The sequence below is a fragment of the Vulpes vulpes genome, chromosome 11, assembly GCF_048418805.1.
Source record: "Vulpes vulpes isolate BD-2025 chromosome 11, VulVul3, whole genome shotgun sequence".
Lineage (NCBI taxonomy): Eukaryota > Metazoa > Chordata > Mammalia > Carnivora > Canidae > Vulpes > Vulpes vulpes.
This window is the reverse complement of record NC_132790.1, coordinates 67,367,512-67,382,725: the sequence shown is the minus strand read 5'-3', so window position 1 is coordinate 67,382,725 and position 15,214 is coordinate 67,367,512. Positions and strand designations below refer to the sequence as shown.

Below are 15,214 nucleotides of genomic sequence, written 5' to 3'. Positions count from 1 at the left end.
CACTGGGAACTACAAAGTCGTACTCCAATTAGTACTAATGGATTCTGGCACATAGCCCCAATGCACCAAAATAAATATTATAGGAGTTTCCAATTTAGAAAGAATAAACAGGAATATAAAAATCCAAGCCTTACTATTTATTTGGCTTTTACTATCAACCTTAGTATTCTCTGTTATGATTTTTCCTTTCCTTTTCCTTTAACCCTTCTTTACTATCAAAGGCCTGTTCAACTCTGAGATAAAAATAATCACTCCCTCAAACTTCATACTGAAATTTAGATATGTATAAAATACGCAAAGCTAAAGGCTCCTGGGTAACCAAGGGAAGCAAAGGAACATATCCAGGTGCTGTTCTTCACATTCTAGGTTGCGCCTATTTGAGAAGTAACATGAAGTGCTAAGTGATGGATTCACTCTACATTTGAGTTGATAAAATTATTGCTAAACATTTTAACTTCCCTAGTCCTTGGAATTCACAGACTCTAACCGTAAGCTTCTAGACAATTGAGGCTCCTTCTAGAATCCCTAGTAAACCTAGACTTTTAGAGTCAATTTTATGGGCAGCCCGGGTGGTTCAGCGGTTTAGTGCCACCTTCAGCCCAGGGCATGATCCTGGAGACCTGGGATCAAGTTCCAGGTCGGGCTCCCTGCATGGAGCCTGCTTCTCCCTCTGCCTGTTCTCTGCCTCTCTCTGTGTCTCTCGTGAATAAATAAATATAATCTTTAAAAAAATAAATAAATAAAGTCAATTTTAAAAGTGGTTCCTTCATTTCATAAAGTAGATATGGAGAACACTTACTTGCCTCTTTCCATCTCCTTTTCAAAAGCAACAGATTAATGCCCCCATACAGTACCAGCTGTCTCAGAAGGCTTTAACTTAAAAATTTAGTTCCCAAAAAGACCCCAAAAGTCTATCAAAACATTTGCCACAAACACAACCTTAACCAAGTTTCAAAATTAACATCACCAATAAGGCACATTGATATCATATGTCCTCAGATATGACACTGAAAAGACTGCATCACTTCTGTGGTATGCTCCCCAAATATCCATAATCTCAGTCTGTTCATATGATATAACACTGACAAACCCAAACTTAGAGACATTCTACAAAGTATGTCAGCACTACCTTTCCAACATGTCAAGGTCACAAAAAACAAGAAAAGAGTAAGACACTGTCATAGAGAAGACAAGACGACAACCAAATGTACTATCAGATCCTGGACTGTTCAGCTGGATCCTAGAACAGAAAACGGACATCAATAGAAAAACTGGTAAAACCAGAATAAATTTAATCGAGTTAATAGAACTGTACCAATGTTAATTTCTTCATTTTCATGAACTTATGATGGTTATGTAAAATTTAAAAATTTTAAAAAGCTAAGTGAAGGATATACGGGAACACTCTCTAGTATCTTTGCAACTCTCCCATACGATGAAAATTATTTTAATCAAAAAAAAAAAAAGAAAAGAAAAGAAACAAACCATTTGCGAGGACTTCTTCCTAGAAGACGCACTGACACATGATTTATTGCTCCACAATTCTTTTTTTTAATTTAATTTCAATTAGCCAATATATTAGCTTCAGTTCAATAATTTATCATTTGCATAGACTGCTCCATAATTCTACACTGAGGCTATTTATAGCACTTGAAAAGACTGATGTAACATATCCATAAAATGAACAGTTAGATGACACCTAGTGATAACTCTGGCTTATTAGTCTGGCATTCTGGTTTCCTAAAAACATTACTACCTAGGCTACTAGAAATGAAAAAATCAAAAGATTTAACTAACTTTTTAACTGTGGTATTTTAATTTTCCAAGGTAAGTAATGGTAACCACCAATGAAATGTGAAAAGCATAGATTCTAGGGGCACCTGGACAGCTCAGTCAGTTAAATATCCAACTCCTGACTTTGGCTCAGATCATGATCTCAGCATTATGAGATCAAGCCCTGCATCAGGCTCCACGCGGAGCATGGGGCCTGTTTGAGAACCTCTCTCCCTCTACTACTGCCCCATCCCCACCTCTGTGCTCATGCTCTCTTTCTCAAAGAAAGAAAGAAAGAAAGAAAGAAAGAAAGAAAGAAAGAAAGAAAGAAAGAAAAAAAGAAAAAGAAAAAGAAAAGAAAATGAAAAAGAAAAAAAAAAGAAAAGCATGGATTCTAAAGTCTTTGTTATACCAATACTTTACACAAGGAACAATCAAGGAATATTCTATCTGCAGTTATGAGTATGGTTAGTTACATGGGTGTTTGTTGTATTATTCCTTACTGTATTAGGAAAGTGTTAAACGTTTTTCCATATGTATGCTCTACCTTATAATAACAAAAAGTTTCCACAAATAGCAGGCAAAATTTAAAACACACTAACAAATGTTTAAGAGTAATTTATCCTGCTAAGTGTAAGTTAAACAAACTTACTTTCTAGTTCTTCTTTTTCAAACTTGGTGTTCACAGTTGAGCTGGTTTTGCCAAGATCCACAACAGCTTCTTCATCAGGACCCTAGAAAGAAATTATTCTCATTTACTCATGACATCAGTATATACTAAAAACCTACCAATGGGGCATTATTTGAAATAATCAAAACATATGTAACAGATTGCCTTCCTCTCAAAGAAGCTAACTATAAGCTAATTATAGCTAACTGCATTCTTTTTTTAAAGTATGTTTATAAGCTTTTTTTTTTAATCTACAAAAGATTATACAAAAATTTCACAGTAAGAACTGAGGTGACAATTTTTAATTGTTTTCTATAGAAGTTATTAAATAAACCTGGTACATAAATTCACCTCCACAGAAAGACAATCCAGATCAGAAATTAAGAGAAAATTAGAGGTGAGGGAGACCCTTAGATATCAATATGGAATGCTTGGTTTTTCTTTGCTCTTAAGTCCTCTAATTAAAAAGAAACACTTAACTCAGCTACATTGGATTGTATTATGGTTCTACATAAAATAGTCAAAATGAGTCTACAGACTAAACATGTAGTATCACTTCCACTAGTAAATTAACCAAGAGCCAATCAACGTTATAAAAACATTTTATTTCTTTTTACAAAGGAAAAGCTATGGCAAAATTTAACCTTTAAGGAGGTTCTAACTTTAAGTTGTATAAGTCTACCTTCATAATTTTGTTCCCTTCTCCAGCTCAACAACAACAACAACAACAACAACAACAACAAAAAATATATATATATATATACTTATTGTAAAATACTGCATAGAGTATTTCTAAAAGGATAAAATTTTAGCATTACCTTCTCTTCTCAACTTCTAACTTAACTTAGAAAGGACTACTAGTGTGCTCAAGATTCTGTGGACAGACAGATGAGCAAATTCCCTTTCCTCAAAAGTCTTCAATTTGAGCTGTAGCCCACTCTGAACCTATGCCCAGCATGGGTCAGCTGTAGCTGTGCAAGGAAACTTTGCCAACCTTTACCATTGCTAGGAGGCCCTGCACCTTACCCAACATGACTACCACAATGCATCTCAACAGGTGCACCCAGACTGGGTGGGCAAAGAAGACATCAACACTTCCAGTTCCTCAGGATAGTATATTCCATTTTAAGACTAGAGACCAGTGTACAATGAGCTGGCAACAGTGAACAAGGACTCTGCTATGTTCAAACAAGCCATGGAGTGGGAAGACATACTGAAGGAAGACATTCAAGAGTTTGGAGAGATATATAAAGGTTCTGAGGAAGAACTGGCAGTATTATACAAGTCTATCTGAACTTCAAGAGTTTTGACAAAGATCAGCTCACACAGTCCATGGTGTATGTGTAGTACACTGAGGAACCCAGGATATGGAACCTCATTCAGCAAACCAGTCCCATCCTATAATGTCTTTGTCAAAGAATCAAAACAAAAGATGAATGCAAGGGAAAAGATGATCCAGCAAGAAGCTAAAGATCCAGAAATGACCTGGAAAGGGCTGGGGGCTTGAGGAAGAAAGAGATGGACAACCCGAAATCAGTTGTTCAAAGCAGGCAAAAGGATGGGCAACAGGAAATGGACAATGTTCTGGTTCAGATGGAATCAAAGTACTACAAACATTCCACAGCAAGAAAAGAAAGAACTTCCAAAAAAGAAAAGAAATAATCTAATTCATTTCCTTTAAAGGTCCTTATGCTGTAACTGGTAATTTTGCAGGCAACAGAGAAAACTAGAGATAAGAGAATTAATTAATAAAATAATAATAGTAACATTAATTATAACATTGTTACTACTCCACTGAATATCATTTTTCCAGAATATGGTTACTTTTTTATCCATCCAATTACAGTACTTCTCAAATTTTGCAAGATGCTTCCAGCCATTCCCATTTTATGGCTGATCTTATTGTCCAGGATCTCCTCTAACACTTAGAATAATAAACCAGAGAGAACAGTAACACAGTTAGCTTCTAACCACTTTCAATGTCCAAGCATAAACTAGAAGACAATTTAAGAATGGATTAAATAGGAGGTTGGTTAAAATGATCTTTTTTTTTTTTTTTTTTTTTTTTTTTTTTATGATAGGCACACAGTGAGAGAGAGAGAGAGAGGCAGAGACACAGGCAGAGGGAGAAGCAGGCTCCATGCTCCGGGAGCCCGACGTGGGATTCGATCCCGGGTCTCCAGGATCGCGCCCCGGGCCAAAGGCAGGCGCCAAACCGCTGCGCCACCCAGGGATCCCGGTTAAAATGATCTTATAAAGTCTCCTCCAACTTTTGATCTACAATATCATACTTTGGTGTATAGCTTTTTTCAATGTACACAAAGTAGACTTATACATAATTTTTCCTTGCTATTCAAACTCTATGTCTAAATTCTATTTTTAAATTCAGGAACTGAATTAGTTAATTAAGTTTTTAATAAATCTTCTGCTATCCAAACTCTCACTATTTAATTCCCAAAACTTAGAACCAGACACAAGACATTAAGGCAATGCAGATCTCTTGACATCCAAACTTACTTTCTGCAAGTTAGATTTCTAAATATATGATCAAATAGACTTAGCTATCAAGAGGTTGCTGCATAGGACTTTGAAGGACTGATGTTCAACTTAATATAGAAAACTCAGAGAAGTCAGACTTGCTAAGGCTCCATTCTAAAGGAGTGGAAAGTGAACTATGTATTTTCACATAATGGACTAAGAAAGACAACTGACAACAGTATGTATGGTTCATCAAACTGCCTCACAACAATCAAACATCTGTAGTAATGAGGAAAGGCTAAACTAGGAAATGCAAAAATACACACATACACACACAAAAAAACAAGAAGCACGAGAATGTAATTAGTAATTACCATTCACTAAACATGTCATACTCTAAAACCTTTACCTCTCCTCCCGTAATTTCATGGACAGGTACAAGAAAAGTGTCTCCTAAAAGATGACTGTCCCAAAAGGTAGCATACTGTGTATTCTAAAAGGGATTAACTGATCCCATTCTAAACTTTCATTAGCAGGGGCCCTAGCCAAGACAGGAAGCAAAACAATACATTTTACTCTTACCGCTAACAAACAAAAACCCCTCTCATTTCTACAGATACACGTCTAGATGTACTGACAACACTATTAGCTAACACTCAAAAATACCTTAAGTTGGACATCTAAACATCTACCTTATAAAAATGCTCTCAATATGTGCAAAAAGTGGCATGCTAAAAGAAAAGGCTGTCCACCACATCCTCATGGCCCACCCAGCTTATTCCCATTCAATATTATCTGTGAAACTTTATTAAGTCACTTAACTTAAAGCCAAGTAAGAATATTATTTTATTGCAACTGACTGGGTTTTCAGTAAGAATGTTTTCGTTTGTAGAACAAACTAAAGTTCAAATTTTAAGAGTATAAGAAATTTACAATACTAGCACTGTAAAGAAGGGGGAGCAACACTGGCATTTCTCCCTTCTCTTAAAAACTTTTCGTAGCTTTTCAACAACTGTGAAACATGAATCAAAAAGGCAATCTGCTACCAAAGCAAACATTAGGTAGGCCACACAAACTGGTCATTTTAACATATTACAAGTAATTCAACAAAGTATGCAGGCTGCATAAAACTATATGTTGAAAATCCCCTAGAACAAAAACCATAGATGTTTTAAGCGAACAATTCATTTCTAAAACAAATATATTGCATTTTAAATTCCTATCATTTTAGGATAATGCCTCAAGCTATATTTCTAAATATAGAGTATGTTTATATATTATATAAAGTACACTTGTGTTCTTTAAAGCATGTACAAAAAATGCATTACGTGGTAAGAAATATCTGGAAGGCTAATCTTCAAATTAACACTGTCTCATATTGACAATTAGGAAAGCAATGACACAGAGACAATCATGTAGTGCTTAATTTTGTTATAATAAACACATTTAATTTTAGTAATTTAAAAAGTAATTTTTAAATTAAAAAATGAATTCAAATTTCAGTCTGTTAGTATGTCAGTTATTTTTATATTTGCATCTAGATAAAACTTCATTTTTTGACTCCAAGAATATAGTGGAAAACTAAAACTAGTAACAGCAAACAGCAACCCCGATATCAAAATGTTTTCATTCTTAATATCAGATACATTAGCGACATAAGCCAATGCCTATAAAGTCTTCCTAAAATGAAATAAAGCCAAGGTACTGAGTAAATTCAAATATGTCTAATTCCAGAATAAAAAAAAAAGCACCCAAACTATCTCAATATATGATTGACTCCCTCTAATCTTGATTATTTTGCCTTGGTTTCAAATTTCTATTCCATTTCTATTTATAAAATAAGGTTACTAACCAGATTATAAGTGCTCCACAACAAAGAAGACAATAAAGAATTGGCCTCTCTGTGTATGGAATGACACATGTACAAGGTTATTTACTGCAGCTTATAAAAAGAAAAGACTATACACAATTCAAGAGCCCCTTAATAGAGGGATGGCTATGCCAAAGGAACACCAAGCTACAGCAGGGTGGGGGGGAGAACACTCTATGTCCTGGCATGAAAAATACCTACGACCTATTATAAAATGAAATACATACGAAAACTATAAGGTCTGCTACTTTGTTAGAAAATTCCCAGAATAGTAACATTTGAATTTGCATAATGAAACATTGGAAGACATACAAGAAAATAGTAAAATTGATTACCTCTGGCAGGCAAATTGATTACCTCCAAATTTCTTATTGTTTATATTACTTTATTTTCAGACATGTGAATACGGAGGAAGATTTACGTATGCAATCTTCTGAAAGTCCTTACCTATCTATCTTGGTCCTCGTCTACAGAGCATCAATCTACCTGGAAGCATGGTGGGAGTAGATACTACATGAAAATGCCAAGCACAAGTACATAACCCACAGAAAATGTCGCTATGTTTTTACTGAACTAAATGAGGAAACTATTCCATGTTTCTTTCAAAAAAAAATGCTTTATACTGGATTGATTTGAGAAGAATTAGTTTCCTAATTAAAACTGAAATAAGGGGACACCTGGGTGGCTCAGCAGTTGAGAGTCTCTCTTTGGCTCAGTTCGTGATCTGGGGGCCCTGAAAGGAGCCTTCTTCTACCTCTGCCTATGTCTCTGCCTCTCTCTCTCTCTCTCGCTGTGTGTGTCTCTCATGAAAAAATAAATAAAATCTTTATTTTAAAAAACTAAAATAAGGATTTAAAATACATTATAAAATAGTATTATGGTTGTATAGAAGAACTATTCACAGGAAATGCATACATACATAAGTATCTAGGAGAAAAATACCAAGATATAGCAACTAACTTTCCTAAGGATATAAAACTATTACTTTAAAAGACTTTTTTTAATGTATTAAAAATTCAGACACACCTAAAGAGCTTATTAGAATTCATCTCCCCTTGCTCTATATTAGACATGCTCATTCAGTAGGTTAAGGTGGAGAACAAGTATCTCTATGTTAAATAACCTCCTTATGTGATTCTGGTGCACACCAAAGTTTGAATACCATGACCCTGATTATGATTAGGACTAAAGTTCTACTTATTGGGCAGCCCAGGTGGCTCAGCGGTTTAGCTCTGCTTTCAGCCCAGGGGACTGATCCTGGAGACCCGGGATCGAGTCCCACGTCAGACTCCCTGCATGAAGCCTGCTTCTCCCTCTGCCTGTGTCTCTGCCTCTCTCTCTCTCATGAATAAAATCTTTAAAAATAATAATAATAAATAAATAAATAAATAAATAATAAAGTTCTACTTATTTAAATTGCTCTTCAATTAAGACTACTTCATACCCTTAATCATTTTAGCAGGCCTGCCTGGGGCTACTGTCAACTTCATTTACATTTGCCTTAATCCTTCAGAAAATGAAAAGTACATTTCAATTCATAAGAAAATATTGCCAAATTATACATTTTCATTGTAATACAAAGAACCCTAAACCTATAAATAGTGCTCTAAAAGTTGATTTGTATGTCTAAATATTTTCCCCAAAAATGTGTAGGGCAATTTATCAAAGTATATATAAATAACAATGTTTTCCCCCCCAAAATACAAGTTTCCCCAAAAAAATTTTAATTGCTAACCATATCTCCGTCTACCACCACGAGTTGAACTTAATTAGAAAACTAAATTTATGGGCAAAAAGCTTAAGAATAAGGAAAATAATCTTTTTCAATCCAGTTAAAGGGAGATCAATCATCAATGACTACCATTTCATAAAATATAAAGCCAAAGAATGATACTCATAGTTTCTGAAGAACTCACTTGGCATTTCCCATTCACTCATTACTCTAAAAAAAGCAGAAAAGATAGAAGGTATATGGGAAATTATTGCAAATTTAAATTTTCAAACTCAGGCAATCATGCAATTCCCACAGGGGAAAAAAAATGCAAGCCTTGAGAAAAATGCTTTGTCCCCAGACAGAGGAGGAACTAGATAGATTCAGACACTGAACAAAAAGCCTTCAGAAATATATTTTGAATACCAGTGTTATAACTAAAGACAAGGAATTTTAAGAAAGAATTTCAATAGAAAAAAGTGAAGAAAACAAAGAGTGTAAGAATATGAAAACTAAGAGGTCTGAGGCATAAAAACTAGTCATAGCCTCCAATAATAAACAGGACTGCTAGTGACACCCTTTATTGTCCTATGCTTCATTATAAGGCACAAAGTCATAGACAAATGGAATGCCTCACCAGCGTTCCATTTGAAATTACAAATACAAATATTTATTACATTATTTCTTTGGGAAGATGCATCCATTACAAGTTCCAATTCAGTACACAAACACCAAAAAACATGTGAATCACTTAGAGTTATCAAATATATATATATATATATATATATATGTTTATTGACAGATATAAGCATAATAAAATGTATTTCCAAAACAGGCTTTCAAAAAAACTGTTTCACCTTTATTAATAATTAAAATGTATAGAAAAGCATAGGCATTCCGCACAAAAGGGAAAACACACATACACACACAAACACAAAGATCCAATCAATGTTTTTTGGCAAAAGAAGGTCCAGTTGATGATGTCAAGATTCCCCATCTCCAGTTAGCATGAAGGCTATCATAACCAGGGTATTTTTAGGGTTCCACTGTAGTTTTCTACTGAAAATCAACAGGAGACAGCCAGAAAATCCCTGAGTGATATAGTTGGTTTGCCTTCCCCTGTTTAATACCACTGCTCCTCGTAAATCTAACAGATCATGATAGAAGTTTCATTCCTTTAAAGACTAGGAATTAAGGAACTCATTCATTCATTCAACAAATATTTACTAAGTGCATACTACGAGCCAAGCATTATTCCAGGTACCAGGGATGAATCAATGAATGAAAATCTGTAATACAATCAAATGTCCAGCTTAACAGTTAATTTACAGCTAAGTGACTCCCCATGATAAAAATTCCAGAGGTAAATGAATTCTCTTTTCCATTCCTAACCTTAATGAATGAGACCCCACAGACTCATAGGTATCAACAGGCTTTACTTTTGCAGTTCAATGTTCAGATTTTATATAACACACACACACACACACACACACACACACACACACACACATCTTAACTGACTTAAGATCACACGTGAGCGGTGAAAAAAACTAAAGTTAAAAGCCAGCTCTCTATAGAGTTCCACTTATGTGGGTTCTTTATCCGCTAAACAGACCAGGATCACTATAATATATACTGAGAACACACAGTACTTTTCTTTACACCATCTGTTAAAACTTATAATTACATATTTATGTAACTCCTTATTTAATGTTCTTTACATACTTATGTAATTACTTACTTAACTTCTTTCTCCTATCTTCCAGTAGAACAGTAAGTTCCAAGAAAAGGGAAATCATTTTGTTTTACTCACTACTATATCCTAAGCATCAAGCAGGATTCTTAGTAAACTCTCTAATATTAAATACTGGAATGTTGAATATGTTTCAAAGGACAAGACTACTCAGTTAAAAATTCACTAGATTCACTTAAAGATTCCTTATGAACACAATTAAAGATCAAACATACAAAGGTACTTAATATTTCGAAATGTAGTAAATCAGTTTATAAACAAAAAAGCCCATTATCAACACATGATAAAATCAAAATTCAATTCACAGGCAGGAATTCCCATCAAGATCAAACTATCTGAAACAGACTTTTTAACTACATTAACACATTTACTAAGTCTTCCCATAAGTCATTTTTCCTACTTGAAAAAGTAAAATCTGTGATATGTATTTTCTTGGTCAAATGATCAAAAATCAAACTTCAACATGTCAAAGGCATAATATTAAGAGGGAAAAAAGAATGTTATAAGATTACTTAATATATTTACAAATCTAGTCTTATATCCCTTTTGGACACTTGAGGTTTATAAAATCTGTTATTAAAATAGCATCAGATGATCTCTATCACAAATTGATTTCTTCATTATATAAGACATATGGTTACAGCTCAAAAGTAACACCTCCAATAAACTGTAGTTATAACCACAAAGAGTTATCAAATATTTATATTCAAAACATACTTAACCATTAAGACAAAGTGATTTCTTTCCCAATATCGTGGCCAAACAAAATCTTTAAAAGCCTCATTCAAATAATATTGTGATCAAAAACTAATTTTATAGAATAATAAATGCTACAAACACTGCTAACTTTACACAGGATTTACTCTTTTCAGCATATGACTTCCACAGCCAAGGACATAGAGGATGATACTATTCTAAGCCAGTGTTAATAAGCCTGACATTTCTTCAAGCTACACTATTAAACTAAAAAACTCAAATGTGTTTGTAAATAAAACACAAGATCATAACCAGGTACATACAGGTAACTTCTTCTCCAGGCGAAATCTTTCCATGGTAATATATAAATGCCTTGTCTTTGACAATGTAATATAGTTAAGCCCCTTGAAGATTCCAGGGACAGTGAGTACATATCTGATTTAGGTCACTGTGCTTTGCACAGATGAACTCTCCTAAGTTGCTTTTATGGTACAGCCAATCACAGTCTTCTAAGTTACCTAATCTTCCAAGCTAATCATGACAACTTATACAGGGTCACAGCAGAAGAAACTGGGAGCATAATATAATTTAAAATACCAAAAGAGAAATGTAAGCAACCAGTTTTAAACTGAAACCTTTCTGTAACATTAGTTCAAAAGAGAGCATACTCTAAGGATACATGGGATGGCTATGAGAGTGAGTGTGAAAGTAGATAGATCTTAGAGAATAAACTGCCAACAACATAATTGGTTAAATCTAGCCCTTTCACTTAATTTCAGGAAGATCCAAATAGGTTTTCATCTGAAGAAAGTTTTACCTTTTTATCATTAATATTTCTATCAATTTATCACAACTATATTAATAACAAGATTAAAAAATCATATTATGCTTTACAATTATTTTACCAAAATTAAGTATCCATATAGATAACAACCAAAAGAAAAAAAAGTAAATGAGAAGAACTCCTCCAGACTCTAGATCACTTTACACTCTTTAAAACCTATGGAAGACTTCAGAGGACCTTAGTTTATACAAGTTTAACATCTGTATTTACTATACTGGAAGTAAAATTGAGAAAACTTTAAAACATTTAATTTCAATTAAAAATGATAAAATCATTGCACATTAACATAAATTGCATTTTAATAAAAAATCCTAGGGCAGCCTGGGTGGCTCAGCGGTTTAGCACCACCTTCGGCCCAGAGCATGATCCTGGAGACCCAGGATCGAGTCCCACATCAGGCTCCCTGCATGGAGCCTGCTTCTCCCTCTGCCTGTGTCTCTACCTCTCTGTCTCTGTTTCTCATGAATGAATAAATAAAATCTTTAAAAAATAATAAAATAGGGATCCCTGGGTGGCGCAGCGGTTTGGCGCCTGCCTTTGGCCCAGGGCGCGATCCTGGAGACCCAGGATCGAATCCCACGTCGGGCTCCCGGTGCATGGAGCCTGCTTCTCCCTCTGCCTGTGTCTCTGCCTCTCTCTCTCTCTCACTGTGTGCCTATCATAAATAAATAAATAAATAAAATTAAAAAAATAATAATAAAAAATCATTTTCCAAAATAAAAAAATTTAGTGAGAAAAAAGGGCTTCTATATTTTTGCATATCTCTAATATCTGACTTAATGGAGGACAATTAGATTCTCATATCTGTTTCCCCAATCAAGGATATGATTTATTTAAGTAGAATTACATAAAAAATTCCAGGCCCACACAATACTCTATTGGAAAACAGAGGAGTGCTTTAATACTCTTCTCAGGTAACTATGGTATTCCTCTTTGATATTTCACCAAATTCAAAAAGTAATTTTTTTCTAATTTTTATTTATTTAAGTAAGCTCTATGCTCAGGACCTTGAAATCAAAAGTCACATGCCCTACCTACTGAGCCAGCTGGGCACTCCAAAAAGCAGTCATTTCTTAAAGGTTTTTGCAAAGTAGAATCTAAAACCATTTCAAATGATTATTTTCATACATGTATACTGAAATCCATTGGTCTACCGTGCACTTAATATGGTTCTCTCACCCATTTGTAAAATATGCATTCACTGGATACTAGAACTTTTCCAAACTTCACATTTCATTATACATTTTTAAAAATGCATTTGTTAATATCAGCAATAACCTCATCAGAGAAATTCAAGCACTGAGAAACTGACAGGCTGGCAGATAAAAGTTTTCCAAATTTCTTGTTCTATCAGGAAAGCTAGAGGTACTATCATTGGTAACAAATACTAGAAATACCAGCAGCTATTTTTCTTGAAGTGGTAGGTTCACTTCATTTCTTTCTTAGGGAATAACTGCCAAAAGTCAAGTCTGAATAACCACAGAGTTTAGTCTGCAGTTACTTTCAAGTGACAAAAAAAAAAAAAAAAAAAAAAACAGCTAGTTTTAAAGCAATCACACCAGTTCTTTTACCTCAGACAATTACTAGTACTTTAGTATGTAACAGAAGTGTTTTCATGCAGACTTACTATTTTGTCATTCAGAATATTAGAGCAATGTACACTCAAAGACTCAAAATAGTTCTCTCTTTTTCATCAAGGACATTCTTAAGTGAAACTCTGTTTCACTTTTTAATCTGAGAATGCCTACCAGTGCTGTTTGGTGCCTCTGCCTTGTTTTGAGCTAAGGGATGAGCAGTTTTACTCATCATTGCTTTTGCACCATCAGTACAAATTCCACAACAGTGGAAAAGGCAAATAATGTCTTACCACTATTATAAAAATAGTTTTGACCTTAGAGATCCCCTGATCTCAGGGACTGCCAGAGGTCCATGGGTAGCACTTTTAGAACTACTGTAAAACATTCTGTTTAAAATACAGAATTAAAAAGTTGTAGGTGAAGGGTTGCATACCTGGCTCAGTCACTGGAGCATGCAACTCTTGATCTCGGGGTCGTGAGTTTAAGCCCCATACTGGTCACAGAGCTTACTTAAATAATTACTAGTTGTGGGTGGATTTTATTCTTTTTAGTTTTTCTTTGATATACTGTTTATTCAAAAAACATTTTAATGAAGACTAAAGTATCATTCTATGATTCTGGGTTTCTAGAAAATAATAAAAATACTTAACAAGCACCTATTATGTGCCAAAACTGTACAACACATGATATATAGTTCTATATAGCATACTTCACCTTCAGATATTTCATTTAATCCTCTCAACTGGGGATCCCTGGGTGGCGCAGCGGTTTGGCGCCTGCCTTTGGCCCAGGGCGCGATCCTGGAGACCCGGGATCGAATGCCACGTCGGGCTCCCGGTGCATGGAGCCTGCTTCTCCCTCTGCCTGTGTCTCTGCCTCTCTCTCTCTCTCTCTCTCTGTGACTATCATAAATAAAATAAAAAAAAAAAAATCCTCTCAACTGTAACTAAAGCTCACAGAGGTAAAATTTCTTCTCCAAAGTCACAGCTCTAGTAAGTAGCAGGTTTAGGATTCAAACCAAGCCTTTCTCAGTCCATACTTTTCCCTCTACTGCAACAGTGTATAAAGAAATTTAAGAAAAAATTCCAACTATAGATTAAAACAAAATTCTAACTGAACATGAATGAACAAGATAAAATGTCTACCAAATTCATATAAAATGTAATCTTAATTTAGGGTGCCTGGATGGCTCAGTTGGTTAAGTATCTTCCTTTGGCTCAGGTTGTGATCTCAGGGCCCTGTGCTCCCTGCTCAGGAAAGAGTCTCCTCCTCGCTCTCCCTCTACCCTTCCCCCCATTCACTGTTCCTCTAATTAATGAATTAATTAATTAAAAAATCTTTTTAAAAAATAAATATAATTTGAATTAAACTAAAAACATTCTCTTTGGATAAACATATTTACTCCCTGGTACCATCAAAGCCTTTATTTTAACAAAGCAAATAGATATTTTTTATAGAAATATCTATTTCACAAAAATGAAACCTTACTACCAGCTAATCCTGTAAAATTCATTGATGACATATACCAGATAAATAACAAAGAATTTAAAACTGAAATAACATATCAAACAGAAGGAACACTTTTTTTTAATTTTCCACTTCTCCATATGAAACTATAGATACCACCCAAAAGACATGCCATAGCCTTCAAACTAAAGCTTCCAGTTTATTAAACTTCTCTAAGAATTAGAAACCCCAATGACATCAACAGCTACCCTAAAACATAGAATTAATCGCATTGTTTTGCATTTTTATAATATTCAACTTTTTATGGTTTATAGTTGGCAAATAAACATAAATTCTTTTTTTAAGATTTTTTTTAATTTTTATTTATTCATGAGA

At 34.4% G+C, this 15,214-nt stretch overlaps 1 protein-coding gene and 1 pseudogene across 8 annotated transcripts in view; one reads left to right on the top strand and one right to left on the bottom strand.

The window, feature by feature from the left end:
- The window catches only part of SLC4A7 (solute carrier family 4 member 7), a 105,010-nt gene that overhangs the window by 62,473 nt on the left and 27,323 nt on the right, over positions 1-15,214 (bottom strand). For all 8 annotated transcript variants that reach the window (XM_072726660.1, XM_072726656.1, XM_072726658.1 and 5 more), the window contains exon 2: positions 2,426-2,507. In XM_072726660.1, the coding sequence (XP_072582761.1) occupies positions 2,426-2,507 (82 nt within the window). The remainder of the gene's footprint in view (positions 1-2,425; positions 2,508-15,214) is intronic.
- Positions 3,400-4,105, top strand: LOC112925625 (dnaJ homolog subfamily C member 9 pseudogene; annotated as a pseudogene).